General features: G+C 40.4%; 2 protein-coding genes across 2 annotated transcripts; one reads left to right on the forward strand and one right to left on the reverse strand.

The window, feature by feature from the left end:
- The first annotated feature begins 127 nt into the window (after positions 1-127).
- Positions 128-9,663, forward strand: PRPF38B (pre-mRNA processing factor 38B). Its single transcript, XM_075098292.1, has 6 exons — positions 128-544; positions 3,911-3,979; positions 4,247-4,398; positions 4,482-4,542; positions 7,122-7,345; positions 7,599-9,663. The coding sequence occupies exons 1-6, from the start codon at positions 260-262 to the stop codon at positions 8,449-8,451; spliced, it is 1,644 nt and encodes a 547-aa protein (XP_074954393.1). The 5' UTR covers positions 128-259; the 3' UTR covers positions 8,452-9,663.
- Positions 9,664-17,714: 8,051 nt separating this feature from the next.
- Positions 17,715-22,416, reverse strand: FNDC7 (fibronectin type III domain containing 7). Its single transcript, XM_075095521.1, is given in 7 exon segments — positions 17,715-18,211; positions 18,914-19,087; positions 19,090-19,164; positions 20,577-20,636; positions 20,639-20,754; positions 20,807-20,832; positions 22,333-22,416. Coding segments are annotated over 7 exon segments (834 nt in total). The 3' UTR covers positions 17,715-17,912.
- Positions 22,417-22,529: the final 113 nt, after the last annotated feature.

Here is a 22,529-nt window from a genome sequence, read left to right on the forward strand (position 1 = left end):
AAGGGGCCGAGCCAGCCAATCCCCACGGGGGAATAGGCGCCCTGGCCGCTACCCGCCCCCGCCTCGTACCGCCGCGCTCTCCCGCGAGGATTGGTCGGCTCGCCCCGGAAGGCGAGGCCGTCACTTCCGCAGGGTCCGCCATCTTGTCGGCAGTTGGCGGAGGCAGCGCCCGGCCCGGCAGCCTCGCTTTGGTGTGGCGCGGCCGCCTGTCCGCCCCGCAGGCCGTGTGCCGCCGCCCTGCTGCGGGCCCTGCGCCGCCATGGCCAACAACAGCCCCGCCGTGGGCGCCGGGAACTGCCAGGGGCAGCAGGCGGCCCAGCACCAGCCTGGCGCCGGCCCGCCGGCCCAGCAGCAGCTGCAGAGCGGAGCGCCGAAGCCGGCGGCCTCAGGCAAGCAGGGCAACGTGCTGCCGCTGTGGGGGAATGAGAAGACCATGAACCTGAACCCCATGATCCTCACCAATATCCTCTCGTCGCCCTACTTCAAGGTGCAGCTCTACGAGCTCAAGACTTACCATGAGGTGGTGGACGAGATCTACTTCAAGGTGAGCCTGCGGGCCGCGCCCTGGGCGCCGCGGACTCCTCGGGGCAGTGCTGGCGCCAGTCCTGAGCCTCCTCGTGGCTGGGGTTTTCGAAGTGGGAAGGCTTTGATTGCGGCCTGCGGATTCTCTCACTTGCCTTCCTGCCTCTTACTTTGCGATAAGGGATGGGATCAAATCTCTTTTTCATTGCTTAACTGAGGGAATCCAAGATGCTGCGTTCTCTGTCTTATAAAAGAAGCAAGTTTCGCGTTGGATTTGGAATTAGGGGGTAGTAAGTTAGTTTTGAAGTGGGCAGCGTGAACCAGGGCAGTGGGGGTGAAATGGCCGTCTAAGAACCGCGCTCCGCGTCGGAGAGAGCGGGGAGGGGACCCGATCTGCATGCCACTTCCAGAGACAAGCACTCCCCGCAGCCTAGGAGTTGCCGCTATGCCATACCACTGCGCTAAAGGTACGGTGGCGACTGTACGTGGCTTCAACAGGAGTTTGCGTGTGGCCTTCTTCGTCAGTTAGAGGTTAGGATCCCCCCGCGCCACTCCTAATCAAAACCTAGTTCATTTTAGTTCTTCTCGTGGCGTTAGGCAAGATGTGCTGGAGAGATAACTGTATCAGTGCACCCATGTCTCAGTTCTTGTTTTGTTAGCAGGGTTGAATCAGTTTTGCAGCGAGGCTTCCATCAAGCCAGTCTCCCAGGTAGAGGTATGCATAATTAATGCTCATCAACTCAGCCACATTCTTTGTTCTGATAATGAGAGCAAAACTTAGATAATGCCAACTGCTGTCTTTAGTCAGCTGTACTTTGGTGGTTATCGAGATATTTTTCTCGGGTGAATTGATTCTGCTCGATGATGTTACTGTGTCAGCAGGTTTCAATATACTTTGAAATTAAAAAAGGTAGCTTTTTTGTTTCATGTAACCAGGCCAAGTCAAGTTACTTAGGACACTATAATTGTGAAAAATAACTCCGTGGAATTATTTTGAGATTTTTGGCATTGTTCGCCCTTACTTACGAAGACAGTGCTACTGTTTTTCCTGTTAGCACAAGCAGAAAAGTGCTGTCATTTTGTCATTTGGAGTGGGCTACTTAATTCTCCTAATACTCAGAGTAACATAGATTGTTGACAAAGCTTCTCTTCAGTTAATTTACTGCTTGCTGCATGTGAGATAGAAATAATGCATTCTGACTATCAGAATGGAAAGCAGTAAAGTTTATTTTTGCAAGTGATGGCAAGAGCTGAAAAATTTATGTAAGAAACATTTTCAGAAAATTTGAGAGCTTACTGTATTTTACATGGGCCTTTTCATGTAGTAAAAAGTAGTTTACTTTACATGTAGTAAAAATATTTCGTGTGACTTGTCTTAGTATTGGTAGAGCTCAACTGCAGTAGGTCAAGTAGTTCATTTGGTTATCTCAGATTTCATTCCATAGTGGCTTAGTCTTAAATTGAGGTGGAATGTTGACATGCCATTAGATATCTGTTTATTAATCCAATGAAAATAAAGTTTGTTTACTGAACTTGACAGTTATTCTGACTCAAAACTGCATGCTAAATAAAGAGGAAACTCAGCCCCTTATGAGTAATAGATGTGAGGGAGAAGATAACCTCATCGTTAAGGTACTTTGTAGATATTCAGAAGATGTAAATTCTGTTCGTGTTTTAAGATTCCTGAAAAAATTGCTGGCCTTTTTTTTTTTTTAATTTCTTTCTTTTTGAATGAGCACTATATCCACCATAGCAGGTGTATTTTTCAAGTGTATTTGTCTTTGTTTGGGAACCAAAATAAATGGCTCATTTAAAAAAATTTAAGAACGCTGGGTGCTGGATTCTCAGGAAAGATCTTAAGTCATGCAGGCAGCTAGTGATAAGGGACCATCTTTGAAGGCATAGATTCTGTCTAGAAATTTGGATTAATTCACTTGTGGTTCTGGTCTCTTGTTTCAGTTCTGTACCTGCAGAGTAGATTACTTCCTCTTTCTTTATCCCTGATCTTAGCACCATGTGCATGTCCTCAACTGCATTTAATCTGTATACTTCCAACAAGTTAGGCATATGCAGCAGTCTTTGTAGGATCAGAACTTTAAAGACTCTTTTCTGAAATGAGTATTGGTTTCAGGGCTTTGGATTTTTTTTATTGGTATCTGTCAAAAGCAGCATGTTGATGGTGGCCAATAAATGTAACTAACTAAAAAAAAAATCAGAGACTGCCATTGTGATAGTGTCACACTTGGTCCTTTGAGTAAAAGCTACTTTTCATTTCCTGTCAGAGGCAAAACCGTAAATAATCAGAAGGATGTGTGGTATTATTTATGGAGTATTTGTGAACTTATCATATGATGCTAAGAATACAGGAAGTCATAGTGGATTTGGAATTCTATGGTATTGGCATCTCCCATGTTTCCTATACGCGTAAGGCAGCAACTTCAGCTGTTAGCGTATCTCTGATTTCATGTGATTGTGTACATAGTCTTGTTTCATGTTTTGTGAACTATAGTACAGCTTGGCCACAAATTGTTATCCCCCATCCAGTGTAACACCATTGTATCTTTTTGGTCTTGCTTTTACTTACTTTTTCAAGTTGACATGTTTAGGAAGTATACAAGTATAATTGTTTATTAAGCCAGACATTACTCTTCTGAATTTCACCATTTCAAATGTAGCTTAGGTAGTTTTATGGTTCTTAACTTGTTTATGACACTTATTGTCAAATTTAAGGAATGGTGTTGGTTGACTACATTTGTTTGCACCTCAAAAGATGGAATTAGGCAAGCTTTACTCATTAGTACTTAGGAACCATTTTATAGAAGAATATTACTGCAGTCTGCAAGAAAAAAACACTGGCTTTTTAAATCAAAGTACTACACTTTAGACATCTTTCTTTTGTCCTAATTGTAGGTGATACTCAAGTCTAGCTAAGCTCACTGCATAAATGAGATTTATGAATATGAGACTGTATAGATTTTTACTTCTGTAGCTGTCATCAGCAGGTATTGCTGAACTTAAGAGACAGTTTAAATAAAGGTAATTGTTTAGTCACCTGAGAAAATAGTAATGATTGGGTTTGTTCGTAAAGTATTTGAAAGTACGTGAAGTATAAGAATAAGTATGGATGTTTGCTTTGGCGGTATTGTTTCTTTTTTTAGCTTCATTCATTATTTTGGCTATAATTTCTTCATGTGGTAATTAAAAAAGCCACATTCTTTGCTTTAATGACAGTGCAGACTTGATCTTGAATTTGGTAGGAGAAGGCAAACTGTTCAAGAATGAGTTAAGATATCCGTTGTTTAAATTAGGTTTGCGTAGGTAGCTGAACATTATGGAGGTTGTAACTGCCATTTTGTTTTCTTTCCTCCCCCCAACCCTACCTTTTCAGGTTACACACGTTGAACCGTGGGAAAAGGGGAGCAGAAAAACAGCAGGCCAGACAGGGATGTGTGGAGGGGTAAGTAGAAGTACGTGCCTTCTTAAATTTCTCTGTTTCATAAATAAATTTCCCAAGCATAGCTAAAACTTGTTTGTGTATTGGTTCGGTCCCTAGCTATAAAAGTATTCCAGAGCTGTAGAAGCAAGTACTGTTACTTTTTCCACATAGCTCTGTTTGTAGATTTTGATTTTTTTTCCTGTGTTAGTTCTTGTATTCTTTTGTAGATTTGGGATAATGTCTTTGTGACTTCCTGCATTGTCACCTAACTTTTTTTTCTTTTGAAAGGTGCGTGGCGTTGGAACTGGAGGAATTGTGTCTACTGCCTTTTGTCTGCTCTACAAATTATTTACACTGAAACTCACTCGTAAGCAAGTGATGGGCCTTATAACTCATACAGACTCTCCATATATTAGGGCTCTTGGATTTATGTATATTAGGTAAGTATCAATATAATCAGCTAATGACTAATTTAATATACAGAAAGCTGTATTAAAATTTTACATTCTTTTTGTACTTAAAGGTACACACAACCACCTACAGATCTATGGGACTGGTTTGAATCCTTTCTTGATGATGAAGAGGTATGTCGGCGAGGGTAATAATTTGTTTTCTTTTGTTTCTTTTCACGTTACTACTTCAGGTTTAAACACTGTTTGATAAGGTTCTCTGAAGTTTGAATGTTGCAATGTTATGTTCTTGTAACTTCATTAATTAGTGCAGGAAGCAGGTCTGAGCTGGGACCTGGGTCATTTTTCTTAGATTTCAAAGGTTTAACAGAATTTTCCATTGTCCAGGATGCTACTGTGTCAAATATTACAAAGTCATGTGAAACAGGTTTATTAAATCAGAATGCAGACAGCAGGCTGTGTGAGTGTGGCTTCTGTGTGGTTTTTAGAAAAATAATTTATTTTTAAGCAAGGTATATATTAAGTCCTGAGAAATGCAAAATAGAGATGTAGCACTGTTACTGGGACAGGGGGAACTGGTGCTCACAGAAGAGTGGGAAGTATATAGCAGAAACCAACATTCACCTTGAAAAATAGTACTGAAAATCTGTGTGGTGATTATTCATGTCCTGGAATAAAAAACCCAGTATTTCTTCAGAGGAGAAACAAACAGCCTCATTACTGTGTAAGGTGGCATTGTTTCTAGTAACCTTAATGTCTTTGCTAATGGGGCAAAAAAAAGAAACCTGGGTTGCGAACTGAAGCAGCTCAGTAAAGAGGCTGCATTATTATGCAGTCAGATAGGAGAATACCTTTGGTACCGTAGTCCTGACTTACTGTCCAGAGAAAGGGAGTAGGAGCTGGTGGGTGAGGTTTCTCAGTCTGTGAAGTCGAATATACAGTCCGCTACGTAGCATTGCAATTTGTATTTATTGAGCAGGTATTAAGTTACATCATCTTAGACTTAAGAATGAAACTGGGGACCACTTGCCCTCTTCATTGTGACAATAGGCATCTACTTCAAGAAATTTCAAATGTTGTAGTTGCAAATGATGTCCGAATACTGTTAATACAGTGTTATTTATACCTGTATCTGACTGCAATGCAGTGTATTTATTTTAAACAGCTTCTTTCATGCTAAGTATCAAAAACACTGTGCAAAGGAAACAGCTGTTATTTCAGGTAAATCTGTGTTATTGTACGTTTGTAACAAAAATCAAACGAAACTTAAACCTTGACTGTGTTGCTGAGATATCCTCCTTCTCCCCCCAGGTGGTGCTAGTTAATATGAGCTCTTCTCTGCAGTGTTGCGTTGTAACTTAGGAGGAGGACTGGGGTGGCTTCATTTTCAGGGTCCCACAAACAACTTGATTCCCAGGACAGTAAAGCAATCACAAGGGTGATTCATGATGCAGGTCTTAACGGGTTCATTATTTGAAGCACCTTTTACAGTTCATACATTTCAGTTTTTGCAGATACTGGTTACCAGCATATATTTTTTTTTAATTATTGTTGTTTAAAATCTCCCAATATATTTTTGGAATTATTGTTTCGTTCCCAGCTGCTTTCAGTAGCTTTGTGTTCTGTAAGAAAAAGTGCTTGGGGCTGCTTGTCTTAAGCTTCTTACCAGTCCTGGTCAAGCTCAATAGGATGGAGCAAATTTATATATATGGAATGATTTAAATCTACAGGATTTTTTTCTTCTCCAGTTCTTAAATACATCAAAGCAGTTCATCTTTTGTCATGCTGCTGTGAAAAACTTCCCTAGGGTACTGGGTTACTTTTCAAAATGCTTCTTATGTTTATTTTGTTTAACTGTACATACTCTCCAGGTGCTACGTTTAACTCCTTTTTTTCTTCTTTAGATCTCTGCAGCGATTATATTTGGAAAAACTGTATATCTGAACACTTAAATGTGTGTGAGTGCAAGCAGTTTTACATTTAGATTTTCTCTTCCTGTTTAGATAACAAATCTCACTTTCCTTGTGTGCTTGCACTATAGGTTTGGGACTGACAATAGCTGACTAACATGTCCTGAGCTGTGAGAGGGCATAGCAAGAAGGCCTTCATGCGGTAATGACCCTTTTCAGAGACAATGGTCATCATGGATTATGCGTTTCCAATTATTTGTTCATTTATTTATTTTTTTACATATTTCTAAATTAGAAACCTCACTGCTTCATGGCAGTTGGTTTGCTATTGCTTCCAATTCTGTTAGGATGCCATTTTGTACTAGAGGTTTTTCTATGATCATTTTTAGATAGGCGATGATGTAGTTCTTAAATGATTTAGGCCACAGGGTTGGGTATGATGGTACGCAGTTGTACATCCACAAAATGGAGTATTAAATGTAGTTTGAGAGGACTTCTCAACTTCGTGGCATTTAAATGAAATGCAAGATCATACCATATAACCAGACTGTGTAAGGGGATTTTGTGTTAATCTCTTCATCGACAGTCCCTTACCATCCAGATGGCTGCAGGATTAGTATGTGCCTGCATGCATATATATTAAGTCCCATTCCCTATCTGTAACATACTGCCAAATCTAAAGGGTGCCGAGCTTGAATTTTTCTAAGGAAATGTATTAGAATATGAGACAAGTAAACTTTCATAATCATGAGACTTCAAGAGGGCAGTAATGTAGCAGCATTTTTGTTTAATCAGTAAAGAATATTTTTGACCATCAGGATATTTTTTGCTTGTATTTTGTAGGACCTGGATGTGAAGGCAGGTGGGGGCTGCGTTATGACCATCGGGGAGATGCTTCGTTCCTTCCTCACGAAGCTTGAATGGTTTTCCACGTTGTTTCCAAGAATTCCTGTGCCAGTCCAGAAGACCATTGACCAGCAAATTAAAAGCAGACCTAGAAAAATCAAGAAAGATGGCAAGGAGGGAATGGAAGAAATAGACCGGCATGCAGAACGTAGACGTTCAAGGTCATATTCGCATTATTTTGAAAATTAATGTTACAAGTTCAGTATTGCGCTACTTACTACGAGAAACGTGTCATCTTTTCACTAAGATAGATTTTAGTGCAACAGGCAAAACAGTTTATGGATGCTAATGGATTAAAATAATCAGATGGTATTTGGTATTTAAATATCAACGTAAAGTATAAATTGGAAAGTAAAGAGGATCCCTTAACTTTAAAAGGTTGTGTTTCATACTGAACATCTTTTATTTTAAAAGGTCTCCCAGACGATCCATCAGTCCAAGGAGGTCTCCCAGAAGATCCAGAAGCAGAAGTCATCATCGGGAAGGCCATGGATCATCTAGTTTTGATAGAGAACTAGAAAGAGAGAGAGAACGGCAGAGGTTGGAACGTGAAGCGAAGGAGAGAGAAAAAGAAAGGCGGAGATCTCGAAGTACTGATCGTGCACTAGAACGGAGGCGAAGTAGAAGCAGGGACAGATACAGAAGCCGTAGTCGAAGTCGTGACAGGAAAGGAGATAGAAGAGACAGGGATAGGGAGCGAGAGAAAGAAAATGAACGGAGTCGGAAAAAAGAGAGAGATTACGATAAGGAAAGAGGTAGTGAGAGGGAAAAAGATCGATCTAGAGAAAGATCAAAAGAAAGGAAAAGTAAGGGTGATATAGAAGAGAGAAGGCACAAGGATGATAAGGATGACAAGAAACACCGGGATGACAAGAGGGATTCCAAAAAAGAGAGAAAACATAGTAGAAGTCGAAGCCGGGAAAGAAAGCATAGGAGCAGGAGCCGAAGTAGGAACACAGGTAAGCGCAGCAGAAGCAGGAGCAAAGAGAAATCAAGTAAACATAAAAACGAAAGTAAAGAGAAATCAAATAAACAAAGTAGAAGCAGAAGCAGAGGAAGAACAGATAGTGTTGAGAAGTCCAGAAAACGAGACCAGAGTCCCAGCAAAGAAAAATCTAGAAAGCGTAGCAGAAGCAAAGAACGTTCCCACAAACATGATCACAGTGATAGCAAGGACCATTCAGACAAACATGATCGTCGAAGGAGCCAAAGTACGGAACAAGAGAGCCAAGAGAAGCAGCATAAAAACAAAGATGAGACTGTGTGAACTCTTTTGGAAGTGGATCACATTGAATCCTATAAATGTTTGATTAAATCCTGCTTATTTTTTCTTAAAGTTGAGATTGTGCAGTAGTTGATGAGCACTCTTCTCCAAACTCCCTCTAGGCTGCAGATTGTCGTTTCCTATTTTGGGTAGGGAAGTGCCTTTGTAAACCCATTCAATGCATTGACGGTTTCAAACCATTTGTTTAGTTTAATTCGTAATGCAGAGATTGTTCTTGCATTTTTATTGTTCAGATGTTTCTGAAATGTACAGTCTGTACATATGTCCTGAAAATGTTTTAATTCATTTGGCGTGGTCGCCATGTTGGTTAAATTTGTATGAGGCAATAAACTGCCACTAATTCTACTTTCATTTTGCAGACGTGGAATTATGGTTTGTATCCTGAAGTTAGCATGGCTGTGCTTTACATAATGGTATGGCTTTTAGGGATGGATCTTGAATATGTATTATAGCTGAGATATTTATGTGCATACAATGGGCTGCAGATCTAGAACTAACATTTATGTCCACTGTACCTACTGTTTTTTCAAAAGCTTTTAAAATGTATTATGTTGTTGATCACCACTGGTGTTAAATTGAGAGTGGGCTTTCAAGCAGATAGTGGTTTTGATGCAAAGATTTAGATTATGTTGGGGCTTGTTTAGTAATTCTTTAGAAAGGCTACCTCAAGTGGACACTGTAAAGGTTGATGGACAAGTACCGTAGCCATCTATGCATATTACTTGTTTGAAAAAATCCATGTAAGCTTCCATTTTTTTAAAACACAATTTATCCATTTGTGGTCTTTTAATGTTTTTAATCAGCAGCTGCATGCTGTCGTTTATGGTAATCCTGGGCTAATAAAGGCATTTAAGATGGGAAGAGGGAGGTAGGACGAAGAGAATTATTACAAAGGATTTCAGTTTCAAGCTTCCAAAGCATTTTTATAAGCGTAAACATTTAAAATAAGAATTACCTGATAGTGTCCTTTTGTAAATCATATTTTCTACAAATACAAAGGATTGCAGTTTGTGCTGAACGTTTCATCTGGCAGGTTTTTTTTTTAAACAGGTTATTAGAAGCAAAAAACCAAAATGCATTATAGAAAAAAAATAATATCCTTAAAGTCCAAGTCTATTTGATAGATTATTCTGATGACTTGTGTACTAAGTGAGGAGAACCATCTGGAATAAACTCTCAATTAATTCCTTTGTATTGGGTGTCAGCTTTTCCCTGCATGTTCATTGAAAGAGTTGAAAGAGTGTTCGGGTTCCTCCACGTTTCATTCCAGAATAGGGGACATTCTGCATGAATAAGGGATTTTATATAATAAGTACTTCATAAGGAGGATGTAGCTAACAAAGAAATGCAGCAGCCCAAAAATAAGGAGAACGTTACGTGTGACTCACTCATGACCATGAAGTGACCTGAAGGTAGAAATAAATTGATGTTTTTACCTTTTTTTGCTTCTGTGTGATGCAGGTCATCTAGGTATGGTATTTAAATATTAGGATTTCTTTTTTAAACCTCCAGGAAAAAGTAAAAGGTGCTTGAATTTCTAGCAGTACACTTCATTCCATAGTATTCAAAGAAGCAGAAATAGCAAACTCTGTTTTTCCTTCCTCCCTGCTCTTATTGTTTTCTGAATGTTAGTCTTTGTCACCAGGATCCTTGGTAGTAGAAATCTTTTAATACTGAGGTTGTTCAGGTATTGTCTGCTTATATTTTTGTTATCTGGTGTTAGATCTGAGCTTGAAACAAAGCTTAAGCTTCAAGTTCTTTTCATTGCAGTGTAAAACTAAAATGCTGAGCTCTCATTTAATATTAGAGGAGAAGAACCATTGGCCACTTAAGGTAGACCCTGGCTGGTAGAGTTTTAGAACTGCCTTTGCCGTCTGCTGGGAGGTTGCATGGATTCTGTCAAAACAATGAGGACAACTTTAGCTTGCTGTATTTGCCACTAGAAGGCTTTTTTTGGCGTCATTTGTTTTTAACCTTCAGCCTGTGAGTTCCTGAAACAAGTTTTTGGGCAGAGAGGCTGCAAGGCCAGTGTTCTGTCAGGGAAGGTGGATTACTGATTTCCAGTTGCTCCTTCAGTGCTCATACTCGGCTGCTGCTGTTGGGAAATAGAGTGAGAGAATGGTTTATTTGCAGGCAAAATCCAGATATTTGAGAAACAATCTTTGACCTCAAGTGGAGAGAGCCATCTAATTAGAATAAAGATAGCGAACATTTTGATACAGCTTGTGTGAACACCGGCTTGTGCCAGTATCTCTTAGAAGCACTGTAATTTGAGGACTTTGCTTATATTTTTTAATAAACAGTCCTTTCTGACTTCTGGATTTAATTTGATCCATATTATGTACTTGGGCCAGAGGTATAATGGATAGCATGGTAGTCACGACTGACCAAGACCACAAAAACAATTTAAACCAAGACACTGGTCTTAAGTTGTCATTGGGATTTAGAATATTGCAGCTCTTGGGTTTGGATCCAGGGACTCTTCCTTTTTGTCTTTCTGCTGCCATTGTATTTCATATGACCTTCCTTGAAACCAGAAGGAACAGATCCACAGAACTTCTACAAAGCAGCTCCGATCAGGAATGGTAAGATCGGTGGTCTCCTGTGCCGACTGGCCTGATGCGGTTGCCAGCCGTACAGCTGCAGCAGGTGTTTGGCTTGGGGTCATTGGAATTTAATTGGAGGTATTGAGAGCTTTCCTAGGAGGTGTGGTTGCAGAGCTTCTGTCTGACGGAGCCTGTGCACTTACTTTTCAGTGCTCGGGGTGAAAGCACAGTCAACCAAGCACTACGAACCTGAAGTTTCCACAGTATGCCAGGTGTCTACAGTTACCTAGCTGGGACAGCAATTTGTCTTGAAGCCTAATCTGCCTTTGAAATTTCCTGTGGCTCCAACAATAAGTATGTATCTGGACTAATAATACTAATGCGAGAAACAAACCTCTGTTTCATTTTCACTTCTTTTGAAGCTCCTACTCAATTAGCTGAACAGTATTTCAGATCTTAACAAGTAGCGAGCCGGCATTCTTTGATTTTTAAGGCAGGGTCAGGGCTTTGGCACCAGGGATTCGCATCTACCTCCTGTCATGTAACTGCACATAATTAGTGTCAGTACAGAAGGACTTGTATGTATCTGACTTTTAAAGGTAATAGGAGTGGTGTTTTGATTGTCTATCTGTATGGAAAAAGGTAACTTAAATTGCCCTGCCATTCATTGGATCACATTGCGGGGTACTTAGTACATCATGCATACCCATGTTTTTTATACTTTCATTTACATGTCAATGAAGAAACACGAATGAGCTCATACGTGTAGTATTTAGAGCTGAATATTACTGTACTGACTTAGAGACAGTATGCAAACAGCCAGGATCTCTTAAGGGGAGCCTGAAAGAATTAGACGACTTCTACTGGCTTTGGTAGATGTTTGAGCCCTTTCTGGACTGCTTTGAGTGCACATCACCGCATACAGGAGGCGTCCACCGGCTATTAAGCTGGGTAGAACACCATTTAATGCCACTCTTGAGGTTTTGCAATGGAATTGTGGTAGCACTCTTCCTATTCCCCCTCTCCCCCTTCCCCAACAATAGTTGGATGTAGGAGAATGCTTCTTAAATCTCAGCTATTTTGGGTCAAATCTGAAACCAACTGAAGGATAGATTTTTGCCGGTTTCTTTACTGGACTGAAAACAGCCCATCTGAGTGTTGAGCTATTGCTTCTGTGTCAAATACAAATAATACGTATTTGGAACAATACGTACAATTTTACTTGCAGGTGTTAATCTTTGTGTAATTGCAACTAATACATCTCTAAAATTGTTTAACTGAAATTTTTTATTAAGTAAGCATTAATGAAGGCATCTATCATGAAGCAACCTAGGTGTTTTTGATCACCTGATTTGTTAGTGTAAGTGATTTCACGATACTGTTTCAAAAGCATTCGTTTTACTTAGCCTACCAATATGTTGCCTACCTCTGGGACCTCAACAGGAATTTTCTGCGTTCTTAAGTTTTTATTCTTTTAAGAAGTTTGTGGCCTTGGAGTGCTTGGGGGGCTTTTTGTTGTTTTTGTTATTTTGGGGTTTATCTGGGTTGGTTTTTTTTTTTCATTGGTTGCTTTTTTTTTGCCTTGTGAAGACCAGAGTTTTGTACTAGTAAATAGTATAGAAACATCATGTACGGAAACACCACATCCAATTGTCCTTTCCTATGATCTTAAAAAAAGTCAGCATGACCCATAAAAAAAGCATTTGCCTCAATCTGAAGAGAACCTGAAACTAATCCTGACTAAAGTTTGTTTTAATCATCTCAGTGCCAGTGATGTTTCATGTATCCGCAGTGATTATTATTATTAGATAACGTCTAATGCCAGAGTAACAACGCCTGCAATGTAAGACTTGTTGGAGAACAAGTGTGCTGGGGAGGGGCTGAGGGAGCTGGGGGGGTTTAGCCTGGAGGAGGCTGGAAGGGGAGACCTTATCGTTCTCTACAACTGCCTGAAAGGAGGTTGTAGCAAGGTGGGGGTTGGACTCTTCTCCCTAGTAACAAGCGACAGGACAAGAGGAAATGGCCTCAAGCTGCGCCAGGGGAAGCTTAGGTTGGACATTAAGAAAAAACTTCTTCACCAAAAGGGTTGTCAGGCACTGGCACAGGTTGCCCAGGGAGGTGCTGGAGTCTCCATCCCTGGAGGTATTTAAAAGAAGGGCAGACGTGGTGCTTGAGGATATGGTTTAGTGGTGGGCTTGGCAGTGATAGGTTAGCGGTTGGACTTGATGATCTTAAGGGTCTTTTCCAACCCTAACAATTCTACGATACAGGCAGCCACAGTAGGAGGTGTGGATCTGGCTCAGTTCAGTTGTGTTGCTTTTCCCCGTTTTGGTAAATTGCTTACATCTTTTAACTACTTTTTTTGAGCTAAATTAATGTGGTTTTTCTTAGAATCTTGATGCCTCTTCAGCTTTTTGCCTTTTCTAACAGATGTGCATATAATACGTTCTGTTACAATTACACTTCCTGTTTCAGTCATGAAAATGAGAGGATCTGACAAATTGTACTACAGTGTTGTCAAGGTTGTAGCATGTAATTTTGAGGTGTCAAGGTCTGTATGCCAGGAAGAATGGAGAAAAAATACACCAAGAGTTTATAATTGCTTAAAATATATTAGAGTTACTGTTAGAACATGGATATCAGGATATCCGAGTTGTTCACATGAAAAGACAAAAGCTGCGGCTTGAATTTGATTCCAAAAGAAACTGATTGCTTCAGACCTCTGAAAATCCAGTTAATAGCCACCTGGTTAAACGCTTAAGCTTTGGTGACAGTGTTTGACAGTGTTGACTGCAAAGCAAAATATTTAACTAAAACCCTTGAGGAAGAAAGTTGTGAGCAGTACTTATTTTTACATTCTTAAGTTTTTTTTAATTAAATGAGAAATAAAACATAAGTAATGCAGGGCAGCTTTAAATAACTTTTCCTAGAAAGACTCATTGAACAGTTAATAAATGCAGATCATTTTCTAAGAAGCAACATGTAATTCTTGGGCCATCTGCAATCAATTTATTGAGGAGTGAGATTCCCACGAGATTATTTTGTGCAAGCAATCAGAAGCAGTGAGTGAGATACACAGTACAACTGAAGAAAGGGAATGTTCAGAATGCATGGTGTCTATAAGCTGAACACAGCGTTAAACCCCCTGTTGCCTTTGGTAACCTTTTATACATAAGCTTCTCAAGACTGCTTTTGTAAGACATCTTTGAGTAGTTGTTTTACTTTTTATGTATATGTAGAACCCTTGAACCTGAAATTTGCTTTCTGTGTTGACTGAAAAAGTAACCACCGGAGTATGAGAAATGGTTCTGCCTTTTCTGGAAAATGGGAAATTAAATTTTTTAGTAATAACTGTCAGTTCTTCATTAGCCACAAAGCAAAATAAGTCAATTGATGTGAAAAGGACATTATGTTTACCCTCAAGAGTCACATCTCAAAATTGTAAAGGAACTTTTTTGAAATTTGAATTAAAATGAAATAGCCTTAGACTACTCAATTAAGCCTCAAGCTACTTATGACTAAGTGCACCTAAACTGCTGCTTTTTTTTTTTTTTTGAGTTAAATTTCAGTCTTGTAATCTTTATTTCAGCCTTTACTGTTTCATTGAAACATTAGGTCTACAACACACCTACTGATTAATAACTGTCTTGGAAGAGCTTTTAAAACAGATTATAGGGAAAATTACAGCTCAAGATTCCTGAGATCTCTATCAGTGTTCATCTGCATTTTAAAAATCGTCAGTTGGGGCTCAGATTTGATGTCCTGGATTAGATCCCTCATAGGGCTAGGTGTTCTGCTTCCCTCCTTGCAGTCCTCAAGCAGCTGTGACTGTTGCAGTAAAGCACAGGTGTCATCTTTCCAGCCTCAGGGAAAGAAAGACTGAGAAGATCATTTCGGGAGCATGGTGTCAACAACCTTAACATCCAGGATAGCTGTAGGAGAACAGCAGCAAAGAGGCGATAATCAACCTTGGGGGGAAAAAAAGTCAGCAGTGACTTCTTGATATGCTTTATGAGACAAGGGCAGTAAATAGCCCAGAACACCAGTGCTTTTGTTAGAGAATGAGCAATTGTTGCTAGCAGAAAGTAAACGAGTGCTGAAGAATATCTTGATCTGTTTAGATTTTGAGGGCTTTTCTGGGGAACTACAGGATAGTGTTAGAAAAGGCTTAATGAAGGGAAAGAGGGTTTTATTGTAAACGGAGGAGAGGACAATCAGTATTGATAGTAGGAGGAGACATCAGGTTTCTGAGGTAAATATAATGGATTTTAACAAACCCGTTCTATCTCAGATACACAGGATCGATGAAGTTTCTCTCTCCAATCCCAAAGATGTATGCAGCAGGAAGTCTGATGAATACATCTTAATCTCAGTTACGACTCTCATAACTTACCTCCTTATCTGAACCAGAATTCCCATCTAGATATGTTGTTCTGCATTGCTCTTTATAAATCACTATAACAGAATTCAGAAATTAAAGACAATTTCAGTTATGAAAAAGCAACTGTCTTGAGAAATGTTTGTTTCAGTGGCTGCTTTTGAAGTTTTCTAGCAGTTTATGTAGGCAAATAAAGCACAAGACTATCCTGTTGAAACCTCAGGAGAAATAAAGCAAAATAGGTTGAGGTAAGCCACACTTTTTTTTAAAAAAAAAAAAAAAAATCAGAAGTGTGATCTAGGTGATCTAGTTTAAAATGTAATGGGATATGGCAAGGCTATAAAAGATAAGTCTCCCTTTTATTATGTGCTATTAGATAAATAGTAAATGTTGTGACCATGCAGAATGCATGATGGTATACATGCCACAGTACAAGATATATATTTTAAATTATACATTATAAAATGGAGTTCTATATAATACATATATTATTTGCATCTTATTTGCAGTTACATGATGATAACATGTTTTACAAACATCACGGATTTGGAATGAATGTACTGTGTACTCTTACCCATTCCAACAGAGCTTTGGGAACCGGTTACTGGAATGACATGAGAGAGTAGTATAAGCGCTACGAATCAGCTTGTAAGCTAGAAAGCAGTAGTTTGTAGGATGTAGTCCATGCTATACAACTGTGCAACCCCATGAGACAGAAGCAGTTTTATAATGGATTAAATTTATGCCCTGGGAAAGTAATCCCAAGGAAATTACTACTACTTTAAACAATTTTTACTTATAATGTGCGCTTAGAACTGGTTCATAGAATTCTTGATTTTTTTTTAATTAAAAAACAATTCTATAGAACAAATTAGAAAACAAAACAATTAAAAATCCTCATCTATTTGCTTCTGCATTCTAACCACTACTAACCTCCCAGCTGAAAATTAACTTCTCTGTATTCACCAGGTTATGGGTTATTCAGTTAAGGGGTACCAGTGTAGATGAGTGTGCCCAGTCCCCAAATGCTCCTGTTAAGTTCCTGCCAGATACTGCAAGACATCATCACCCATAAAGTTTGCTCTGGAGTCAACACTGGAATAGAAAGGTTCTAGTCCACACCACCTTTACTCGCATAACTTTGGATTACATTTTAACCATTTAGCATGCATGGACAAAAATACATCATTCAAAGAAATTTTAAGTTTTACCTGAATGCATTTTTTTTTTTTGGACAAAATGGAAGCTTCAGCCCTTTATCTGTAACTGGAGGTGCCTTGTGGGCATGTCTACACAGTGGTAGTATCTCAGTGACATCACAGTGATGTAGACCTGAGCAAGGGGTACAGATGAAACTGCCTTTTGAGCCCTGTAAATCAGTATTGTAGTTTGTTTCTTCAGAAGCTTGCCAGTGTATGCTGACACCCTTATTGCTGAGTTTGTACAGCTTCACCCCAGAAGGGCAGCAAGCACCTAATAAAACAAACATTAATAAGCAAAGTCTGTGAACCTACAATATATTATAAATTCCTATAGTGCATTTTAAGCCAGATGATATGACTCCTATCACACTAGATCCCGGCATTTCAATGAGAAATTATTATTTCACAGAAAGCCAAAATAGTTTTTGAGCTGAACTAGGGATGAAAATATTCTGTCAGACTCATATTACAGAGCTGGAATTCAGCCATTGTTTTACATGTTGGGATAGTGTTGCTGTCTCCTGACAGTGGAGGCACTACGGCTACCCTAGAGTGCCCAGAAACCTGTTGTGGTCTCTAAAATTTAATTATGCCATAGCATAATTTAAATTCAAAAATTGGTTCTGGAGCAATGTTATCAACACTTACTTACATGGCCCCCTGATGGCAGTTACAAGAACAGGGTTTAAATGATACGTGAAAATAATTCCAAGTGCATTTATTTAAAAGAGAACTGCAAGTGTATTAACCACGTATTGAATTTCAGCTACGCTATTTATGAGAGAGGAAAACTATACCAAGTTAGTTATATACTGAGTGTCTCTCTTCCTGATTGCATTTACAGTTTACGTACTGGAAGAGTTATCTCTGGTATGTGCAACTGGATGTTCAACCTGTTTCACTGATGGCTTTCTGAGATGCTGTATAGTTGGTGCCGCATGTGATGCACCCCAGGAGAGAGTAGTTTTGAAGATTGTGACACTTCGCCTGTCCTTTTGGAGTCTCCAGTTATGTTACATATGTCTGTGACCCATCCCAACAGACCAGCGGGTATTTGTTACAGGCTGTCACTTGAGTTAGTATCAGGTCATTAGGGCAACAAGGAGCTTAAAAAGAACAAAAAAACCCCAGAGAAGTAAATTCTGTCATGTACTTGGAAAATGGAAGGTATTTTGTGGGCTTGCAACTAGAAAAACACACGATCAGGAGCAAAGGAATGAAGACGCGCACACTTTTTAAAGACTTCCAGTATTTTTTATTTAAATTTTATTTTGATCAGTTACAGTAACTTAACACTCTGGTAATGCTTTTCATCCATTAATTGCTGCTGTGTCTAACTATTTCTTCTGCTAAAGGAAAATAAGAATGATTGTAAATACTTGTTGCCACATACTTAAACACACATGTGTTGCTGCCCCCAGCCTCACTGAAAGAATAAACTGATATTATACTGACTGTTGCGGTGCAGGCCATGGTCGTGTCATTGCAGAGCGCCATGCTGCTCCAGTCAACAGCTCTGGTTTCATACATCTCAGCACCTCAGACAGGAGCCCTGGTGACCTGCACAGTGTCGCTTGACAGCAATATGGCCCTGAAGTCACAGCGGCAACACGGTGCTGGGAACAGAGAGGGCAGAGAGGGAAACTTGAATGTGAACTGAAAACTAGCACGAAACTGAAGTGCCTCATTTTATTAATGTGCTTCATGTCTTAAATCTCCAAGGGTGACCAGTACTGTGCAAACAGTCTCATTAATTCCAGACCCACTTCTTGAGTTAATTCAGTACCCCTCCTTCCAAATCAGTAGAGGGCATTCTAATGTATAGGTAGGACACAGGAATTATGTATAAACTTGATTTAAAATTTCAAAGCATCTAAATGTTGAGTAACTCTAACAATGTTCTTCGCAATCTCCCATTGAACTTGTATTTTTTAATTTTCCAAATATGAACACTTTCTATGAGGAAGTTTAAGACTTTGATACACCCTTCTTAAAGCAATGGGGAAAAAAAAACAAAACCAGGACTAGAATTCAAATATTATGCCAGGACTGTGAGTTATTGATATGCCCTTGCCTGATGATTGTGACTCGTTAAGCTATTTTCAAGTTTGTAAGCACGTTGTTGCACTTGACTACACAAGTTCAATTCAACTGCAATGTGAAGTAGTTCTTTTTTTCTGCCAACCTTTGCGTTTTGCCCAAAAATTGAATAAATAGAAGTTTACGCCATTATCTTCCAATAAAAATGTCCAATCAGCTCTACCATAAACACAGTTAAAGGATCCAAAATGAATTTGCAAGAATACATGGTTACTTACCAGCGGTGTAACTGAATGCATCACCTAAAGGACTCTGCCCTGCCTTGTTATATGCAAAGACACTACAGAAATAAGTGAAGCCACAGTCCAACTGGAAATGGCATTAGCTATGTGATGTGTTGCAGTGCACTTCCAAGCCATCATTGCTCTTCACAAAAGCCACATAATAATGACTAAATTGACACTAGACCATGACACCAGTAAGTGCCCAGGTTCCTCTTCAATTGATATATTTACTGGTGCACAAGGAACTGAAAAAAACATTTTAAAAAAAGGAAAATAAAAGGATTGTAATCAGAATGTTTTTGTTGAAGTTATACTTTTGGGTAATAAAGGAAAATCATGATTATATATGGAATTATTCTATTCAGCTTGAACAGTTGTTCTGTCGTGTTCAAGAAAACAGCAACTTGTCTGCCTTTACAGAGGATGCTACTTACATTTAGATGAAAAGTGTGATTTTTACAGAACAGAATAGCTACTACCTTCATGTTTCACTGAAAAGGAGTCCCTGTGGACAAAAACAGTGGCATCAGGCAGTATTTCAAAAGGAACTGACACAGTCTGTGCTCACAAATAATAGGTTTGGATGACAATCAGAATATTAGCTTGAATAGCAGTTGGCATCCAAAAGCCTTTATGTGAAAACCCTTTACATATTGGTATGAAACTTGCTGGCTGTGTCTAAATAGAGCTGTCCTTTGCTCAGGTTTCCTTTCTGGTGTCATCCCAAAATGTCACATTAAACTGTCAACTCTATGGCTTTTGCTTAAATAACATTTAATTTCTAGTTCAAAAAGTTTAGCTTGCTGCTATTACAATGAATAGACATGATCTAGCTGAAGCAATGTTGGCTGAGAAGATTACAGCCCACAGCTTAGAAGTTGTCTCATCCCATTAGCACCACCTCTGAGCAGCACATGTGGATGATCTCTAACTCACACCCCGGAGAAGTCAAAACGAGGCATGTTACATCAAATAATTAAGTAAACAATGTTGTGTCTTTAAGGTAGCACATAACAACAAAAATGGTTTAGGTTTTGCTTACATGGGCTGTTCATCTAACAGGTCAGGAAGCAATAACCTCTGACACAGCAGCAATGCTAAATAGCTGAAATGAGCAACCGTTCATCCTGGCAAAGCTGCTGTCTTTGAATGGTCTGTGATGTGACAGTATCTTAATTTAGTCTAGTGGTGCTACTTTAGCTGAGCGTGGTTTTGTTGGCCTCCTTCCTAACAAATAGATTTAGCCTAGAACAGTTCTCAGCCTAGGGCCAGTCCTTAATGTTATTTCCTCACAGATTTCTCCCAATCTGTTTGTGACAGACATGATGCAGTAGGACAGATCTGTGATTCTTTACATTAGCTTTACACTCCTAAAATTGACTTCAGAACAGGTACTTCTGCTAAGGGGAAACTGCAGGCTTGCTGGTTCAGCTAACAACGTATACACCATTGCAAGTTTTCCCCACAGAAATATGAAGAAAGTTTAGGCTATTATCCCCAAAACAGAAAGGTATATGGTACAGTTCGTGCACAAAGTTCAGAAGCAGAAATAACTATTTGAGAACCACTCATGAATTGCAATGGACTATTTTACACTTGCAATTAAAGAACTATATCTTAAAATGCTGTAAGCTATGTAAGGATCAATGGCACATACTAGTTTTTAGGCTTACTGCATCAGTAGGTTTACTGGATCCATCATCATTGTATGCTGTGATGAAACATAATATTCAGAGCCACATTCGAGTGATGGCACCATGCAGGAGGCAGAAGATGTGTTACACTTCAGTTTCAAGAGTCCACTGGAGGCTGCACACTCTAAGTTAGCGCTCCTTCTGTTGGCATCCAAGAAACAATAGCTATTAAAGCATCACTATTAAAAGCTACTTGAACACCTGCTGGTGCATCAGGACCTAAGATATATCAGTTTGGAACACATAAACATAACTTAGCATATGGCGTGCAGACATGATCTTTTTCATAACTTGCAAACTAAATACAATTTTTGTGGTGGAGGCCTTACCCTCATTCACATTAAAGTGACAGTTTTTTAAAGAAGTAGTTCTAATTGTACAACATCAGCATATGTAAAACAAATTCATATATTGCAAGGCTGCAAAAAGCTCACTAGAAAAGAAAAAAGTTAAAATGAAGGTATATCCCACCTATAATTATGAAAAGGAATGAAAAAGTGTTTGGGACAAAAGTATGCGACTTGAGGCAAACTTATTTCAGAGACCCTTTCAAGTATTACACACAGTTACACAACTCGTGAGCATTATGTCTGCTCTCTTAGACCGAAGCGTTTTCTTATTCAGCTATAGTCAGACACCCTCCTTTGCCCCATTTGTAAAAATGGTAACATACACTCTATGTGACTGTGCCTATGGAACGTTTGCAGGTGTGTCTTTCACGATCTTTGACTAAGCTATAGCACCATGATTTATTTTTTCTTTTATAATATTGCCTTTAGTAAAAAATCATAAAAATTTCTGTGCAGGAAATCCTTATGCAAGTCTTAAGGAGTTGCTTGACTCAAGGAGAGAATATCTAGCACATAATTAATCTGCTCAAGGGCAGGAAGGCTCTGCAGAGGGACCTGGACAGGCTGCATTGATGGGCCGAGGCCAACTGTATGAGGTTTAACAAGTCCAAGTGCCAGGTCCTGTACTTGGGTCACACCAACCCCAGACAACACTCCAGGCCTGGGGCAGAGGGGCTGGAAAGTGCCTGGCGGAGAAGGCCCTGGGGGTGCTGGCTGACAGCCGGCTGGGCATGAGCCAGCAGTGCCCAGGTGGCCAAGGAGGCCACCAGCCCCCAGGCTTGTGTCAGCACTGGTGTGGCCAGCAGGAGCAGGGCAGGGATGGGGCCCCTGTGCTCGGCACTGGGGAGGCCCCACCTCGAATGCTGGGCTCAGGTTTGGGCCCCTCGGGACAAGAAGGCCCTTGAGGGGCTGGAGCGTGTCCAGAGAAGGGCAGCGGGGCTGGGGCAGGGTCTGGAGCACAAGTGTGCTGGGAGCGGCTGAGGGAGCTGGGGGGGTTTAGCCTGGAGAAGAGGAGGCTGAGGGGAGACTTTCTCGCTCTCTGCAGCTGCCTGAGAGGGGCTGGAGTGAGGGGGGGGGGTTGGTCTCTGCTCCCAAGTCACCAGTGACAGGACGAGAGCAAACGGCCTCAAGCTGCGTCAGGGGAGATTTCGACTGGATATTACGTTGGCTTACATGAACAGCAAAATTGAGCGCCGTTTTCATAAGGGAGCCACGCTGGTGAGGGGAGTTTTACACCCCGAGGGGACCCAGCCCCACAGCAGGCTTCGCGAAGGGCCCCCCAGCCAGCCGATCTCCCGACCCCTCCAGCCGCTTCCCAAACCGCACAAGGAGGCCGCCTCGGGGCTCGGGAGGCAGCTCCCGGGCTCACCTTCTGACGAGCAACAGAACGCTCCTTCCTCAGGGGACGAGCCCTGGTCACCGGCGTTTCCCCAGCGGGAGATTTGGACTCCATCACCACAGAGAAGGGGAGCCCTGAGCAGCCGCAATAACCCTACGAATACCCAGCGCGCTCCGCCGCCGCTAAAGAGGCCGTGGCGGGGCCGGGCGGGGGAACGAAACGGAACG

The sequence above is a fragment of the Phalacrocorax aristotelis genome, chromosome 6 (genome assembly GCF_949628215.1).
Source record: "Phalacrocorax aristotelis chromosome 6, bGulAri2.1, whole genome shotgun sequence".
Lineage (NCBI taxonomy): Eukaryota > Metazoa > Chordata > Aves > Suliformes > Phalacrocoracidae > Phalacrocorax > Phalacrocorax aristotelis.

Coding starts and splice junctions, on each gene's coding strand:
- PRPF38B (XM_075098292.1), top strand. CDS start 260: ATGGCCAACAACAGCCCCGCCGTGGGCGCCGGGAACTGCCAGGGGCAG. Junction 4,399..4,481: donor CTTGGATTTATGTATATTAG/GTAAGTATCAAT, acceptor TTGTACTTAAAG/GTACACACAACCACCTACAG. Junction 7,346..7,598: donor GCAGAACGTAGACGTTCAAG/GTCATATTCGCA, acceptor TTATTTTAAAAG/GTCTCCCAGACGATCCATCA.